Genomic DNA, 18146 nt, shown 5'->3' with positions numbered 1-18146 from the left:
CAAAGGAGCTCAGAAATCCTGTTACCGGACTTGCTTCAAGCCAGGCTCTGTGAGATTTAGTACAAAGAGAATTTAGGAAAAATACTGCAAATGGTGCAAGCTTACACTGCAGCTTCTTGAGAATTGCAGGTAAGAGTGTAGTTAGTAACTCCCTTCATCAGCTTTGTGGCACTCAGGGAAGGGGACAATAGCACTGATCTGAAAAGGCATGTATGCTTTGGAGATTTCGCTCAATTCCTTCATGGGTTCAGAGAGGATTTATCCAAATTCAAACTCCACTGTGCCTTTTATGCTGCTAACCTGCATGATTCTATTTTATTTGGGTGGTAATGGGAAAATAAGACTATGCAGGGACAAGTGGTCTCATATAAAAAGAACCTTAACAAAATAGTATGCTTGAAATGTCAGAGCTTAATGTGTGCATATTATGATAACGTTGTAACCATACAACACCACAAAGATTTTAGCTGTACACACCTCTTCGGCATTGAAAGATTGCACAAAAATCCCATTTCAATCTCCCACTTTGTTCTTTAAAAAAACACCAAGGTTTACTGTCGTCATCTGGATTCCTGATCAAAGATAAAACCATGTCAGATTTGGTTACTGGGCATTGTGCTGAAAGTCCCTTATTTTAGACTATTGTTGTAATTCCCATTTCTCCCTTCACACCTTGTCAGCACCAACTCAAACAGTAAACTTCCTCCTTGGAAAGGAGAGATGGGTTTCAACTGGACAAGACGAAAGTTGGCAGCTTTGCCTGCCTCTGCAAACCCAGTGGTGGTGTGTGTGTGTGTGTGTGTGTGTTTGTGTGTGTGTGTGTGTGTGTGTGTGGTGGTGGTGGCGGAGGTTGGGGGGAATGTTGTTATAAACTGCAGATTCTTCTTAAACTAAACAAATTGAAATCCCGTTAAGAAAAAGTGTCCAACTCAGAAGGAGCTTATCCAACAGAACCATTTTAAGTAGGTGCTCAGTTATAATCAGAGCCTGAAAGCCACAACTTAAATGCCATTTCTTGTGGTTTTAATGAGAAGCATGCACAACTACTATGTAGTTAATGCCAAAATGTTGACTGTATTTAAGAGGTAGCTGGATATAGCACTTGGGGCAAGTGGGATCAAAGGTTATGGGGAGAAAGCAGTATTGAGTTGGATGATCAGCCATGATCATAATGAATGGCAGAGCAGGCTCGAAGGGCCATGAGGCCTCCTCCTGCTTCTATCTTCTATGTTTCTATGTAACCACAACGCTTCACTCTATTATTAATATTGTTACCTGCTGTATGTACCTGACATGATGCAGGACTCAGCTCTTAGCATCTGATATTGTGGCTTTCTACTGGACAACGGGCTGTAGGTACTGATCAGTGTGTCACTGGCCCCGGTTTAACATGAGGGATGGGAATTAGGCTTAATTACTACTGCAGTTTGAGGGTAAAATTTAATGGGAGTGCATATCATTCTGTTTGTGTGTCAGGAACCACACTGCACGCAATTACAATGAAAATTGGAGTTGTATGTTATCCAGGATCCAAACCTGCACTTGGATGGGAGTCTCAAATAGCTCTGATGGCTGGGAGTTGTGTAAAATGTATGAGTTATGACAGGTCCCTGGGAAATGATGACACATCTGAATAGTTATTTTCCAGTGGTCACACAAAACCTGAATGTTATGGGAGTGAAGGCCTCTTCTGGTGAACGGAAGTGGCTGCTTCGAGGGAACACTAAAGGCCACGTGGGTGCATTCAATCACAACCTGTACTTGTGGGAACCATGCAATGGCCCTAAAGCCAACTGTTCCAGCAGCCTGCCTATCATCATCTGTGGTCAGTTTATTGAATTTATTGGCCTTACTGAACATGGCACTAGTCACTTCCCAACTGCACCAATGTGTCCTAAACTGTAAAGTGTCACACATGTCTCTTAGATAACACTGGTTTGAGTCATAGGCACAGATGTTTAGGGTCTTATTCATCTTGATGATGACTGACATGGGGTTCCTTCCAAATCCACGGGACTGCAAGTCTTTTTGAAGGAATGCATCCAGGTGAATGATTGTCTCCCAGTGAGCTCTGACACTGCTCCCTCGGGTAGTTGATGCATGTTCTGAAGATGTGCTGATGTACCAATGCTCTTTAGCAGCGGTGACAGCCCTGGTTACTTTCCTCCTGACATCTCAGCAGCCCCCCCACCCCCCGGCTCAAAACCCCCATAATTAGCCTGATGACCCCTCCCCCCGACACTAAGGGGCAATTTAACATGGCCAATCAACCTAACCTGCATATTTTTGGACCGTGGGAGGAAACTGGAGTACCCGGAGAAAATCCACACAGACATAGGGAGAACATGCAAACTCCACACAGATGTGAACCAAGGCTGGAATTGAACCCAGGTCCTTGGTATTGTGCAAACCATTGTGCCACCATGCCATCCTACAATTAGTTAACTCAACTGAACTGTTATCTGGATTATTTTGTTTCTTCCCATCTCAGATGCTGTTCTATTACCTCTATTATTTCTGCTATCTTAGTCCCTGCTTTTAACTCTAATACCAACTCTCTTGAACGTGTCATTAACCTAGCCTTAGTTAATTGTTGCAAATCACTCAGGGATAAATTATCTCTCTCCAGAAAAGTCATACCTACCACTAGAATCTGATATGCGAGATGCAACTTTCTAAGCAGCCATGTAAGCATACATGACCCTGCAAGGGTCACCCACCTCCACTTCTTTCTGTCACCCATGCATTTCCACCCATTCCCCTACTCCCAATCAGCCTAGAACCTCCAATCTCACTCTTGGCCCAGAGCCAGTGACCCTTGATCTTTCATCCTACCTTCATTGAACTTTTCTCCATTATCCCCGTTCAGCCCTTGGTTTCCCTTGACCTTCTTTCAGAGGCCATTGACCTACACCCCCTGCCCTGCAGCTGGACCTATCCTGTTTCAAACTTGATGCCTCTTCCTTGACTGTTGCCCTGCCATGTGTACCACTGTTGCCTCCCTTGGACATGCACAGGATGAGACCACAGCAATGGTGATCCATGCCTCATCAGCTGGAAACTGGCTCTCTTCAAACACCTCCTCCCATTGCCCACAAAGGTGCCAATCCTTTGTTGTGTTGCTGCTTGAGAATCTGGCCACCCCACCAGCACCCTCTGGCCAGCCCCTGTCTCCCTTCCTTGCTACTAGTAAGCTATCTGGCATTCCTTGCTCCTGAGACATTACATCACCTCAGATCTAAAATTTAAATGATTTTGCCTTGTCCGTGCCACCTTCGAGTTTTTGGGAAAACAGGGGGTACAGGTTTTCTGTGTGTCGTGGTCGTTATCTTGAAGGTAGAACATAATCTGCTGTGGTTCTCATTTAATGAGTATTTATGATATGAATGGCAAATGAATGGCAGATAGATTCCCGCCAACAGACAGTGCAGTGGCCACACCTATCTAATTGTTAAGTCCCTTGCCTGCCCTCTTACAGACCCCATTAAATTCTGTCTGGAGTCTTTATGATATATTTTTTACCTGCAAAACCTGTGATCTCCAAGGCCACTCTCTTCAGCCTTTTCCCCAAATATATTGATATTTTTCCTTAGAAGCAAGTGTGAACTCCAGTGTAAGCACATTCTTCCCTGTTCCGTAACACTGATATTGCCTCTGTAGGTTTCGCCGTTTTCCTCATAACAATCATTGACATCTGTGGAGTGTTAAAGTCTAGGGTTACATGTATGTAATACAAATTTAAAACTACATCAATTATTCACCTTAGGGATTATTAGTTTCGAGATCAAAAACTCAGACAATCTTTTTATTCATATTTGTTCATGGGAAGTGGGCACCACTGGCTGGGACAGCATTTATTACCCATTCCTGATGCCATTTAAGAGTCAACCACATTGCTGTGGATCTGCAGTCACATGTAGGCCAGACCAGGTAAGGGTGGCAGATTTCCTTCTCTGAAGAACATTAGTGAACAGATGGGTTTTTACGACACTCGATAATGGTTTTATGGTCATCAGTAGATTCTTAATTCCAGGTATTTTTCTTGTATTCAAATTCCACCATCTGCTGTGGCAGGATTTGAACTCGGGTCTCCAGAGCATCACCTTGGTCTCTGGATTACTAGTGCAGCAACAATAGCGCCATTGCGTCGCTTGTTATTAAGCCGAAAATCATCCAAGATTATGCTGCTATTTATACAAAATAAAAATTACACCATTATAGGATTTCAGCCATCTTCTACATTCTTTTACTATCTTCTAAGATAATTTGCACATTACAGCAGAGCTTATTCACCATTGGGTAAAACTAATGCCAAGTCCCAGATATTCTGAACTTCAATTTCTGTTTTAAAAACCTGATCACAAAAGGCCACAGAAAGATGGCTGCCTGAAGATCACCTGACTGGTCTTGCGGATTGAAACCAGTCCACTGTCTCAAGAAGGAACTAAAGGAGTCTTTCAGAAGGATGTTGATTCAATGCCTGTCCTGAAGCTAGTTCAAAAGGATGTTATAATTTGAATGGGCATTTTAAATACAAAGACATTGGTTGTCTCAAACTCTCAATGTGTGAAATCAATCATACAGAAAGTATAATCAACCTAGCTTCCCACCTTATTTGGAAAAGGACTTTCGATTTGCATAATTCACATGATGAGACATCCATATTTTGTGTTTGTTTTTAAGAACAGACAGAATCCCACCAAAGGACACGAAACCAGGACGTCAAGGTTAAAAATAAAAATAAGGGTTCTCCCATTTAAGGCAGAGATGAGGAGAAGTTCCTCCTCTCAAAGTTCCTGCCTCCCAGATGGAGGCAGAGTTATTGAATATTTATTGAATATACAGAGGTAGGTAGATACTTGACTAACAAGTAAGTCAATTGTTATCAGGGGTGGTCAGGAATGTGGAGTTGGGACAATCAGCGGGTCAGCCATGATCTCACTGAGTGGCAAAGCAGGCTGGGGAGTCCAAAAGCCAATGGCCCACTCTTACTCCCAATTTATATGATTGTATGTAATAAATAGCAACATCTTGAAAGTGGGAGAAGGACCCTCCCCCCCAATCTTACATCCAAACATTTTGATCATTGGCAGCAAAAAGGAAGACATAAATCCATGACACCGATTTAACGAACAATGTTACCTGCTTCACAATATTGCCCTGTGAATGATTTTGGACAGGCGCAGGAGAAAGATCTTCTTGTTCTGCCCCTCAAGCAAGTTCCTCCATTTTTGCATGGGTTTATTGAACACGTGCGAATTGCTGAGAGGAGATAATTGGGAAACGTTACTTAAACAACACCAGTGATGATATAATAATTTCAGATTGCCACCTTTCCTTCAGGCGTTCTCTGTTTTGAAACAGTTTGATGTCCAATAACACAAAAGGAAACACCTGTAGAAAAACGTAAGGAGAAATTGGTCCCTGTTTTGCCTGACTTTCAGGACAAGTTTCCAACCATATTCTCTCCACAAGAAGTGTGCTATATTTGTCAGTCAGCAGCATCCAAGTGTCTGGGCCACTCGTTTAAAATAGATGTCAGGGCCATTGGACATGCTAATCAGGAGTATAATGCCTGCTTTAGGACCTTGCTGCCAAATCTGAGTGAACCAGGTGAACCACATTTTCAGTGATGTTGTTCCATTTCTACAGAGAGTACTTACCATAGTGTGGGGCCAGGAGAAGCAGGAGTTTGACTCCTGACTCCATAGTAACTCCATGAGCTTCAGCCACTTCTTGTTTCCCATCCCCTTTCCTGGTATTTCCCTGTGGGGCAGCCCCACATCCAAGTCGGCTGAATTTCCCAGTACACCAAATAGCAACCTGCGTGAGAACACTCCCCCTTGGCATCCGCAACTCACTGGTTTTGTAGCTGAGACACAAGAGCCACTTGGACTGAATGTTGGAATTGGGTTTATCTGGCGCTAAGTGGAAAGAAACCCAATTGTCACCAATGACTATTCCTTCAGACTCAGTTAATGAACATGTCAGACTGGTTAATTAACAATACCTTTCAATATTTCAGTTTGACCTGGAGATCTCCATCCATGTCACTCAACAGCCTGACTTGGAAACATATCATCATCCCTTTATTCTCACTCAGTAAGAATCACGGAATTCTCTCCCTAACAGCACTGTGGGTGCCCCTACACCTCAGAGGCTGCAGCAGTTCAAGAAGGTAGCTTACAGCCACCTTCTCAAGGGCAACAAGGGATGGGCAATAAATGCTGGCCTTGCCAGTGATGCCCACATTATGTAAATTAATATGTATAACATATACGTATAGGACTACTAAACCAACCCACAGTGGATGAACTTTGTTCCAAGCTTCCACATCACTTGGAGCCACTTTGAGCCTTTACAGAACGCATTTACTTCCTCCTAAGTAAGGTCATCACTAGCTGGTGCTCAGGGGATGTTCAAGCATCAGTTGAATAACTGAAACCAAGATCTCCTCACTAGTTTAATTTACTCCCCCACAGTATATTTACCCTCCAAAGTATAAAACCTCATCTTGGTTCACATTAAACTATGAATTTTTGCAAGAACATTACAGGGAGTCTTTGAGTGCAGGTTTTCATATTTACTGGGATCAGGTCATGGGTTTGGGTGGAGGGTGATTTGGGTGGAGGCGTTCCGATGTAAGCCTGTTACCTCCTTTTTTTGTGTACTCAGAACCACCATGTACGTCTGTAAAATAAAAGTTTCCTCTGGAAATTTATCAATGATTCTATGGAAGTTGAGTTGCTTTATTCCATTTGATTTATAATCCGCTTTCTAGTGAAACTTCATAGGAGTGCTCGATAGTGTTAACTTGATACGTTAACTACTCTGTGTACTGTTATATTCGCGGAAGAATTAATGAATTGTTTTACATCTGCTGTTATATTCTGTTCTTCTTTCTTTTCCTTTCCCTTTTTTTGACTGATTTTAACTGGATTGTGTGCTGAGGTCAATATTACTGCATTGCCTCGCTCTTCTCTGTAACAGTTTTGCAATTTTTTTTTCTCCTTTATCTTTTTCTCTGATCCCTTTCAGAGTATTTGTATCCATTTTGCTTTGTTGTGCTTCAATGCAAGGGGTGCTTCCCTGATCCAACCCTCTCAGGGAGAAGTAAAAATGCCTGTCAGAGGGACACTTGAATTGCAGAATCGCCTGCATGCGCTTCTCTTGTGATTATGGTTTTGAAGAATGTCCTTTGTCTTTGACAGATTTTTTGACAACATTTCATGAAGCTGTATAAAAAGCACAAACACCGTAGGTATATCATGTTGAAAATTAGAAATGGTTACCATACGTTTTTTGCAGTTTGGCGGTTTGAATGGGTAGTTGCATTTGCACTTGTAGAACGGTGGATGAGTCTTAAGGACGCACTCTCCATGCTTGCATTTATTCTTCGAACATGGATTGTTCACTGCAAGTTAAAGAACACAATTTCAAAAAGTTATTTTCCTCCTGACTTTGCCATTCCTCTTGAGACGGTGGAATGAGAAGGCTCTCGGACACCCATGAGAATTAACATCAATCAACCAGGTGCCTGGACCTAACTAGGACATTGAAGCAATTTATATAAATAAAACTTAAATTTATATAGCACCTTTCACATCCTCTTCACAGCTGAGGTATCAACTCAAGTACAGTCACCATTGCTATTTTAAGCTCTTACACACATGGCGATCCTTCGTACCTCAAGGATCCCTGCCACCATCTTCCGACAGGAAATAGATACAGAAGTCTGAGGTCATGTCCAAACCGACTCAAGAACAGCTTCTTCCCTGCTGCCAACAGACTTTTGAATGGACCTACCTCACATTAAGTTAGTCTTTATACCTTAGCTATGACTGAAACACTATATTCTGAACCCTCTCCTTCCCTTCTCCCCTATGTACTCTATGAACGTATGCTTTGTCAGTATAGCGCAAGAAAAAAGACTTTTCACTGTACACTAATACATGTGACAATAATAAATTAAATCAAATTGTATGGAAATAATTTAAATACAATAATATGTAAAATTATCAATGTTGTCAGATAATGGCTGACAATAGCGGAGAAATATGTATCTAACATCATTAAAGTTGTAAAGAAACATAGAAAAAATTGAAGATTTTGAATGCAGTCATTAAAGGTATCATTTCTGAAGGGTGCAGCCTTGTTATTCTGGAGTAAATTTTGCTAAAAGGAATTTAAGTAGTACAGTCAAATGAAATAGCTTTCAATAGAGTTCATCATTTGAACAATAATATTACCTTCTTCTAAAATTAAACAAGCATTACACTGAAGACCAGCAATAATAATAGATGCCAAATGTGTTGAAGTGAATACTGTTCGGAAAACTGCAGCTTGATTTGATACAGGCACCAAAAGTTCTGCTCTAATAGAGAGGAAACCAACTGGGATGCATCCACAAGGCTAACAGTTCCACAGTTGCAACTAGGTTTGGTTAATTTTGGCTTGATGTTTGGATTTGTTTTATAGATCCTATTAAATTGTAACACTAACCTTGCCTCTCTGTTTTGTGCATCATTTAAATTAAATTATCTAGAGGCAAACAGCGGCAAGCAAGCAGAGCTGTCAGTTGTGTCTCAATCGGTAGTGCACTCTGAACTGCATGCTGGCAAAGTGAGTTAAATGGTTCCTTCTTTTGCAACCTTACTTAATCATTAAACAATATACCCAAAGTTCTCCAAAATATAAATTTGGAACAGCATGATATTTTCCATCAAAAAGAATGTTCTGTGACACTCAGAAAGAGAATTTGAAATGTGAAGTATGCAACCTATTATTATCTTAGAAACATTCTGCCATTGATGTTTCAGAGCCTGTTCAATGCTGTATTGACTGACAGGGTGGAATATAACAATCAGTGGTAAAAAAAAACAGTAAATCACATTTAAGACAGCACAACATTAAATATCTTAGACATTTCAGTGGGCACATTGTCCTTTTGCCAATAAGTGAGTTAGATTCTAATCCAAGCTGATGAATGTGCAGCATGGAACAGCACAATTGAGGATCTCACATGGATAAACTGCAAGGCTAAACAAGACAGAAACTAGAAAAGCTCACAGTGGTCTTGGAAGCTGTAGTTTCCTGAGGTTCAGATTCAAGTATTTCTCTGATAGTGCAATTGGGATTGCGGCTGCTGATCACTATGGCCCTGATCTGTGATTAATTGCTGCTACATACAGGAATATTAGGAGCAGGAATAGGCCATTCAGAGCCTCGAACTTGCCCCGCCATTCAGTAAGATCATAGCTCATCTGATTTGTGGCCTCAACTCCACATTCCCACCCACCCTCAATAACGTTTGACTCCCTTGTTAGTCAAGATTCTATCAATCTCTGCCTTAAAAATGTTCACTGTTCCTCCTTCCACTGCTTTCTGGGAAGAGGTTTCCAAAGATTCATAATGCTTGGAGGGAAAAAATTCCTCTCTGTCCAAAATGGGAAATCTTTTATTTTCAAATGGCGTCCCTTTCTTCTAGCTGCTGATACAGGTTGACAAAAATAAACAATGATTTACCCTATTGCACTTTGTGCACAATAGCATTGTAAATAAAACAAAGGAAAAAAATGTATCTGATTCAAAATATTACCTATTGTTTTTAATGTGTGCTGAGAAGGTGAGCGATGCTGACAAAACCACATCAAATATCCTAAAAACCTGTGGTGGTACCTGTGCAGGGCACTCAAAGATTTGTCATTGGTTGAGTTCAAAAGGTCAAATGAAAGCTGGGGAGATCAAATTTGGTCTTTTGCAGCTCCATTAATGCACAAGTTAGGAATGAGTTACTGGAGGCCAGGCAAAGTAAACTAAACAAAATGACCTTGGACATTGCCCCATTTGACATAAAAACAAATTTGTGAAACAAGGTTTGAAGTACTGCAACACACATTTTTGTGTCAAAGCTGCAAAAGGAAGTTAAGAAACATAGTCACAAGCACCACTGTTACGCAATAAAAACTTAGGCCTGCATAGTATCGAATCCATCACTCTATAGATAATACCTTCAAAATCATGACCAATGGTCTCATAAAAAGGTTTTTCCTCAAGTTTTGCCTTTAGTTCATTGCCAATCGCTTTAAATCTGTGCTCTCTAGTTATCGACCCTTCAACCATTGAGAACACCTTCTCCTTATTTATTCGTCATAACACTCCACTTGACACTTTGATTCTTTGGGCCTCTTTGACTCAGAGAATACCAGTCCCAGCTTCTCCAGTGTAAACCCTGCCCCTGGAATCATTACATTAAATCTCCCTGTACCCAGTCTGAAGTCCACACTCATCTCTCTGATGAAGTGTCATTCAGATTTGAAATGTTGACTCTATTCTCTCTCCACCGATGCCATCAGAGCTGCTGAGATTTTCCAGCATTTTCTGTCTTTGTTTCAGATTCCAACACCCGCAGCATTTTGCCTTTAACTTCGTGTCGTCCCTAATGTTTGGTGCTCAGAATGGAGCAAATAGCTCAGCTGGGGCCAAATGATTATTTTATATATGTATAGCATGACCTATTGGTTTTTTTGTGATCTATATTTCTATTTATACAGCTTAGAATCCATTTGCTTTATTAAATGTCTTTTTCATCTCTCCAAAGATTTGTGCTTGGACCACTTTTAAAGTTTGCCCCATTTACTGAATAGGGAGGGGAGGTGGTCAGCATGCTGGCAGAATGGTTAGCATTGCTGACTCACAGTGCCAGGGACCTGGGTTCAATTCCTGGCTTGGGTTACTGTCTGTGTGGAGTTTGCACATTCTCCCCTTCCCTGTGTGGGTTTCCTCCAGTTGCTCCAGTTTCTTCCCACAGTCGGAAAGACGTGCTGGTTAGGTGCATTGGCCATGCTAAATTCTCCCTCAGTGTACCCAAACAGGCCCTGGAGTGTGGTGACTCAGGGGTTTTCACAGTAACTTAATTGCAGTGTTAATGTAAGCCTACTTCTGACACTAACAAAATAAACTAGAAACTAAAGAATAATGTTTGTATAAGTTCTGCTATTATAATAATGTAAGTGAGAGGGTATTTTTGATGTTTGTACATGACACCATACACAGCACATGCATAATTTGACTGTGACTTAAAAATTGTTGACTCAGATGCTTTGAAGTATCTTCTAAATTTAATATTCAACGTGATATGGATCCTCAGCTACTTTGTATTCCAGGAAAAAAGAAACAAGGAAGAACTCATCAAGGATACACAATACTCAGTGGGATTTGAAGTGCACTGTTGGAATAATGTGCTACTCAATGACGCATGAACTTAAAAAATGGAGGAAGGTGGAACAGTATTGGCTGAATAAAACAATGGGTTTCTTCACAGTTGTTTTGCTCCTTGTTTCTGTTTAACTCATTTTTTTTTTAAACTCAGAAGCTATTGCCACTAAAGCCTCTATTTTTAATTGCAATACAAGCCAAACATAATAAATCAGTATTAAGTGAATTCTGAAAAGCAATGTTTGGAAAAGTCATTACCTATTTGACATGTCTTTCCTGTATAAAGGGGATGACAGTGACATTTGAAATCTCTGCCTATTGTTTCACAGGTACCCTCATTTTCACAAGGGTTCGTTAAGCAAAGATCTGGAAAAAAAATTAAACCATTAATATTATTTCTCTCATCCATTTTAATTGTGGAACTCAGAGTACGCACATTAGCAAATGGCATTTCAAGACAACTGTTAGGTAGATAATACTTCAAAATGTTAAGCAAGGCATAATCTGATGGGAACAAATCTTACCAAATTATTATTTTAATCATCATATGATTTAATAGTCATATAGATAGTTCTGTGAGATGAGAGAAGAATTAAATACTTCTTGTTTTGCTCAAGATGGGGAAGTGTATGGTATTAGGGGGTAGGGGTGGCAGATAGATGGTACAAGAGGTGAAGGGGAGCATGATGGGAGCAATGACATCTCACAGGAGTATCTATATGACTATTAAATCATATGATGATTAAAATAATAATTTGGTAAGATTTATTCCCATGACATGGGAGGGCATCAGCATGAGAGTGTGGGAAGTGTGAAAGGGGGCATCCGGGAGGAAGAATAGCGTGGGGAGGGTCAGCATTGAGGGAGAGGAATGCAGGGGACGTAGAGAAAGTGGATTGAGAATGGGAGGGAATGAGGGGGTATGGAATGAGGGATTGGGATGGCACTTGGAGAAGGGGTAGGGTGTAGAATGCAGTAGGGCTTATATAAGAGAAGTTGAGTGAATGTATTAGGTGTGGCACGGGAAGGATGGCAAGGGGGGAATGAAAAGATGTGGGATGTGGATTTAAAGAAACAGTCACAATAATGAGATGAATAGCACTACGAATGTTCTATGGGTCTCTGTTATTATGCTAACAAAATAGTGCTATGGCTTCAGCTGTTAGTTGCCAGAGATGGTGGGCAGTTCTTTGCAGTGAATGCCATACATGCAATGCAGAGTTGGTTGGTCATTGGTTGTCATACAGTTGAAATTTTCCAAAAGCACCAAGGGAACTATGTGAGTATAATCTCGCTTTAGTTTCGGAAATGTCCTGGTAGTCCGATTGGGCCGCCGAGGGAACCGTCTAAATTCAACCTGATATCCCACTGGCGTTATAGTCCATACAAAATAAATCCAAAGGGGTGTAACTGGCTCCCTAAGAAAGTTCTGACATCAGTATGCTCTGGAGTTAGAATGTACATGCTACTAAGAAGAATGAATAGGGGACATAACTTGCTTAGGCTCACAAGATAATTGATGTGCTCCCCACACCAGACACAAGAACCTGAGGCTCATTTCAAAGTGTGTCCATAGGTCTAAGGGTAGTCAAAGAATGGCAGGGTCCATGGGGAGACGTGTCAGCTGTGTAAGGTGCAATATGTGGGAGGTCCTGGAGACGCAGCATCTCCAGAGAGTCCACATCTGCACCAAATGTCTGGAGTTGCAGCGTTTGAGGGCCCGGGTTAGGCAACTGGAGTTGAGGCTGGAGGATTTATTTTTAGTGAGGGAAAATGAGGCACTAATGAATAGGAACCAGATTCAAGAGGGGATCCCAGAGCCAAGGAGGGGGGATGGGTGGGTTACAGTTAGGAAGGGGAAAAAGAAGAGGAGTAATGTTCCAAAGGCTACCCCAGGGGTAGTCTCTCAAGATAGCAGGGGTAAGGCACCAACTGAGGTGGAAATGGCACGAGGGGAAGAGGAAAATGATCAGAAATAATCAGCATGGTTTTGTCAAGGGCAGGTCGTGCCTTACGAGCCTGGTTGAGTTCTTCGATAATGTGACTGAACACATTGACGAAGGAAGTGCCGTGGACGTAGTGTACATGGACTTCAGCAAGGCGTTTGATAAGGTCCCCCATGCAAGACTTCTTGCAAAGGTGAGAGGGCATGGGATCCAGGGGCCTTTGGCCTTGTGGATCCAGAACTGGCTTGCCTGCAGAAGGCAGAGAGTGGTTGTGGATGGGTCTTTTTCGGCATGGAGGTCAGTCACCAGTAGAGTGCCCCAGGGATCTGTTCTAGGACCCTTGCTGTTTGTCATTTTCATAAATGACCTAGCTGAGGAAGTGGAGGGATGGGTTAGTAAGTTCGCTGATGACACAAAGGTCGGTGGTGTTGTGGATGGTCTGGAAGGATGTCAAAAGTTGCAGCAGGACATAAATAGGATGCAGGACTGGGCAGAGAAGTGGCAGATGGACTTCAACACAGATAAATGCGTAGTCGTCCATTTTGGCAGAACCAATGGGATGAACGAGTACACTATCAAGGGCAGGAGTCTTAGCGGTGTTGAAGAGCAGAAGGATCTTGGGGTCCGGGTCCACAGGACTCTTAAATTGGCCTCGCAGGTGGATGATGTGGTCAAGAAGGCGTATGGTGTACTGGCCTTCATTAATCGAGGGATTGAGTTTAGGAATCGGGAGGTAATGCTGCAACTTTATAAGACACTTGTCAGACCCCACCTGGAGTACTGTGCGCAGTTCTGGTCGCCTCACTATAGGAAGGACGTAGAAGCTATTGAAAGGGTACAGAGGAGATTTACAAGGATGTTGCCTGGACTGGGAGGCATGCCTTATGAAGTTAGGTTGAGGGAGCTGGGACTCTTTTCCCTGGAGAGACGAAGGTTGAGAGGCGACCTGATAGAAGTTTATAAAATGTTGAGAGGAATAGATAGGGTGGATTCTCAGAGGCTATTTCCCCGGGTTGAAATGGTTGCTACGAGAGGACACAGATTGAAGGTGCGGGGAGGCAAGTACAGAAGTGATGTTAGGGGTAAGTTTTTCACTCAGAGGGTGGTGAGTGAATGGAATTGGCTGCCGTCAGTGGTGGTGGAGGCGAACTCGCTGGGGTCTTTTAAAAGACTTCTGGATGAGTATATGAAATTTAATGGGATTGGGGGTTATAGATAGGTCTATAGATTGGTAGGTGTTGATGTGATTGGCGCAACTCGTGGGCCGAAGGGCCTGTTTGTGCTGTAGTGTTCTATGTTCTATGCTCTAAAATGCCTCAGAGGGAAGGAAGGGGGCTGGATGTGAGATAGTGGTGGGGGACGGGAGGGTTAGAGGAATTGATAGGCAGTTCTGTGGGCAAAAGCGGGACTCCAGGATGGTGGTCTGCCTCCCTGGAGCAGGGGTACAGGATGTGTCGGACAGGGTAGAGGGAATCTTGAAGGGCCAAGGGACCCAGGCAGATGTAATTATACATGTAGGAGAGAAGGACATAGGAAGGCAGAGTAGGGGGGAAATACATACGCAGTTCAGGGAGTTGGGAGCCAGGCTGAAGTGTAGGGCCTCCAGGGTGGCGATCTCTGGGCTGCTGCCAGTGCCCAGCAATAGGGATAAGAATAATGAGATCCTGCAGCTGAATGCGTGGCTGAGGGATTGGTGCAGGACAGAGGGTTTTAGTTTTGTTGACCATTGGGAAGTCTTTGCAAAGGAAGGGCACTTGTATAAGAGGGATAGGGAACACTTAAATAGGAAGGGGACACATATTTTAGCTGGGAGGTTGGCTGGAGTGTTTAGGCAGGGTTTAAACTAGTATGGAGGGGGGGTGGGGAGGAGAGAGACAGCTCAGGCACTGGGAGTGAGTTGGAGGTCAGGGTAAGTCTAGATGATAGGAAAATCCCCCAGGAGAAGGAGGATCTGAGAGAGCCTGAGGGTCTTAGGTGCATCTGTTTTAATGCGAGGAGTGTGATGGGAAAGTCGGATGAACTTAGGGCCTTGATGTTCGCGAGGAATTTAGATGTGGTGGCAGTGACAGAGACGTGGTTAAAGGAGGGGCAGGACTGGCAGCTAAATATTCCAGGGTATAAGTGTTTTAGGTGTGATAGGGGAGGGTTGAAAAGAGGTGGGGGAGTGGCACTCTTAGTTAGGGAGCAGATCACAGCGGTGCAGAGGGAGGATAACATGGAGGGGTTGGAACTTGAGTCACTGTGGGTGGAGTTGAGGAATAGGAAGGGGGCCATTACTATGCTAGGAGTGTACTATAGGCCGCCCGATAGCCCACGGGCAGTGGAAGAGGGTATATGTAGGACATTTTGGATAAGTGTAGGAAGAACAGGGTTGTTGTAGTGGGAGATTTTAATCTCCCTGGGGTGGATTGGAAGGTGCCTAGAGCTGGGGGGTCTGATGGGGAGGAATTTTATAAGATGTGTATTGGAAGGATCCTTGCAACAGTATGTAGATAGCCCGACTAGAGAGGGGGCGATACTGGATTTAGTTCTGGGCAATGAGCCGGGTCAGGTGGTTGAGGTTGCGGTAGGTGAACATGTGGCTAATAGTGACCACAACTCCGTCTACTTTAGGATACGAATGGAAAAAGACGAGAGCTGTCCTAAGGGGAGGATGCTAAATTGGGGGAAGGCTAGATACAGCCGGACTAGGCAGGAGCTTAGGGATACAGACTGGGATAGGCTGTTGGAAGGCAAGACCACGTTAGGCATGTGGGAGTCTTTCAAGGGAAAACTGCAGAGGGTGCAGGAAAGGCATGTGCCGGTTAGGAGGAAGGATGGGAAAGGTAGGATTAGGGAACCGTGGATTACTAGAGATATAGAAGACCTGGTTAGGAAGAAACGAGAGGCGTATGTCAGGTCTAAGCAGCTGGGAACGGAGAGAGCGTTGGAAGAATACAGGGAGAGTAGGAGGGATCTCAAACGGGGAGTTAGGAGAGCAAAGAGGGGGCATGAGATGGCTTTGGAGGTAGGGTTAAGGAGAATCCAAAGGCGTTTTACTCCTATCTTAAGAACAAAAGGGTGGCTAGGGGTAAAATCAGTCCTCTCAGGGACAGACGTGGGGAATTGTGCTTAGAGGCAGAGGGAATGGGGGAGATCCTGAATGAATACTTTGCGTAGGTATTCACGAAGGAGAGGGGCTTGATGTCTAGTACGGTCATTGAGGGAGCGGTAGACCAACTGAAAGATCTATCGATTACGAGGGAAGAAGTGTTAGGGCTTTCAGATGGCATTAAAACCAATAAATCTCCGGGGCCCGATTGCATTTATCCTAGGCTGCTTAGAGAGGCGAGGGATGAGATTGCTGGGCCTCTGACGCGAATCTTCGTCTCTTCTTTGGACACAGGTGAGGTCCCAGAGAACTGGAGGATAGCGAACGTGGTACCGTTGTTTAAAAAGGGGAGGGATAGCCCGGGTAACTATCGGCTGGTGAGCTTAACGTCAATGGTAGGTAAGTTGATGGAGAGGATTCTTAGGGATAGGATGTATGCGCACTTAGAGCATTGCGATCTGATTAAGGATACGCAGCATGGCTTTGTCAAGGGGAAGTCTTGCCTTACAAATCTGGTAGAATTCTTTGAGGAGGTGACAAAAACGGCCGACGAAGGACGAGCCGTTGATGTCGTCTATATGGATTTCAGTAAGGCGTTTGACAAAGTCCCTCATGGTAGGATGGTACAGAAGATTAAAGCTCATGGGATATGTGGTCAGGTATCTAGATGGGTAGAGAACTGGCTTGCAAAGAGGAGTCAGAGAGCAGTAGTGGACGTGTCTTTTTCTAGCTGGAGGTCTGTCACTAGTGGTGTGCCGCAGGGCTCGGTACTGGGACCTCTTCTCTTTGTAGTGTATATAAATGATTTGGAAGAGGGAGTAGGTGGTGTGATCAGCAAATTTGCTGATGACACCAAGATGGCTGGATTGGCGGGCAGTGAGGAGCAGTGTCTGGCAATACAGCGGGATATTGATAGGCTGGTTGACTGGGCAGATACGTGGCAAATGGAGTTTAATCCGGATAAATGTGAGGTGATGCATTTTGGCCGGAATAATGTAGGGGGGAGTTATATGGTAAAGGGTAAGCCCATAAGGAGTATAGAATCGCAGCGAGACCTGGGGGTGCAAGTGCACAAGTCTTTGAAGGTGGCAGTGCAAGTGGAGAGTGTGGTGAGGAAAGCCTATGGTATGTTAGCCTTTATAGGAAGGGGTATAGAATATAAGAGCTGGAGTCTAATGTTGCAGTTGTACAGAACGTTGGTTAGGCCGCATTTGGAGTACTGCGTCCAGTTCTGGTCGCCCTACTACCGGAAGGACGTGGAGACTCTGGAGAGAGTGCAGAGGAGGTTTACCAGGATGTTGCCTGGTATGGAAGGACTGGGGTATGAGGAAAGATTGAAGAAATTGGGGCTCTTTTCCCTTGAAAGACACCGACTGAGGGGTGATCTAATAGAGGTATATAAGATTATGAAGGGTATAGATAGAGTAAACAGAGGTAAGCTATTTCGTACGATAGAGACACGTAGGACAAGGGGCCATGGACTTAAGGTGAGGGGGGAGAGGTACAACACAGATATTAGAGGGAGGTTTTTCACACAGAGGGTAGTGGGGGTATGGAATGCTCTGCCAAGTAAGGTGGTGGAGGCAAACACGCTAGAGTCATTTAAGAGTAACTTAGACAGGCACATGATTGGGTTGGAGATGGGTGGATATAGGAGATTGTTTTAAATAAGGGTCATTAGCATTGGGGCATCCCTGGTAATGTAAATGGGTATGGTATGATAATAATGTTTTTTCTCTTTTCATTCTCAGGTTTTAAGTCGGTCCACCTCATGTCCAACGAGGGGCATACACGCGATGGGTCGTACTGGGGCTGCTCTTGGTTGTTCGAGATTGGCGTAGTGCTTCATATCGTTAGTGTGTGCCTAAACTGGACCAGATACTGGGCAAGAT

The 18146-nt window shown here is 43.5% G+C and overlaps 1 protein-coding gene across 1 annotated transcript in view; it reads right to left on the bottom strand.

The window, feature by feature from the left end:
* LOC145354578 (factor VII-activating protease-like) overlaps positions 1-18146 on the bottom strand; it is a 52925-nt gene that overhangs the window by 13323 nt on the left and 21456 nt on the right. Inside the window, exons 3-7 of the mRNA XM_080206043.1 lie at positions 11476-11583; positions 7298-7414; positions 5143-5262; positions 3523-3694; positions 478-572 (exon numbers count right to left, since the gene is read on the bottom strand). Of these exons, the coding sequence (XP_080062169.1) occupies positions 478-572; positions 3523-3694; positions 5143-5262; positions 7298-7414; positions 11476-11583 (612 nt within the window). The remainder of the gene's footprint in view (positions 1-477; positions 573-3522; positions 3695-5142; positions 5263-7297; positions 7415-11475; positions 11584-18146) is intronic.

This window comes from Carcharhinus amblyrhynchos, chromosome 17, assembly GCF_965287045.1.
Source record: "Carcharhinus amblyrhynchos chromosome 17, sCarAmb.v2.hapA, whole genome shotgun sequence".
Classification (NCBI taxonomy): domain Eukaryota; kingdom Metazoa; phylum Chordata; class Chondrichthyes; order Carcharhiniformes; family Carcharhinidae; genus Carcharhinus; species Carcharhinus amblyrhynchos.
Note: the sequence above shows the minus strand (reverse complement) of the source record. Positions and strands in the feature narration are given on the sequence as shown.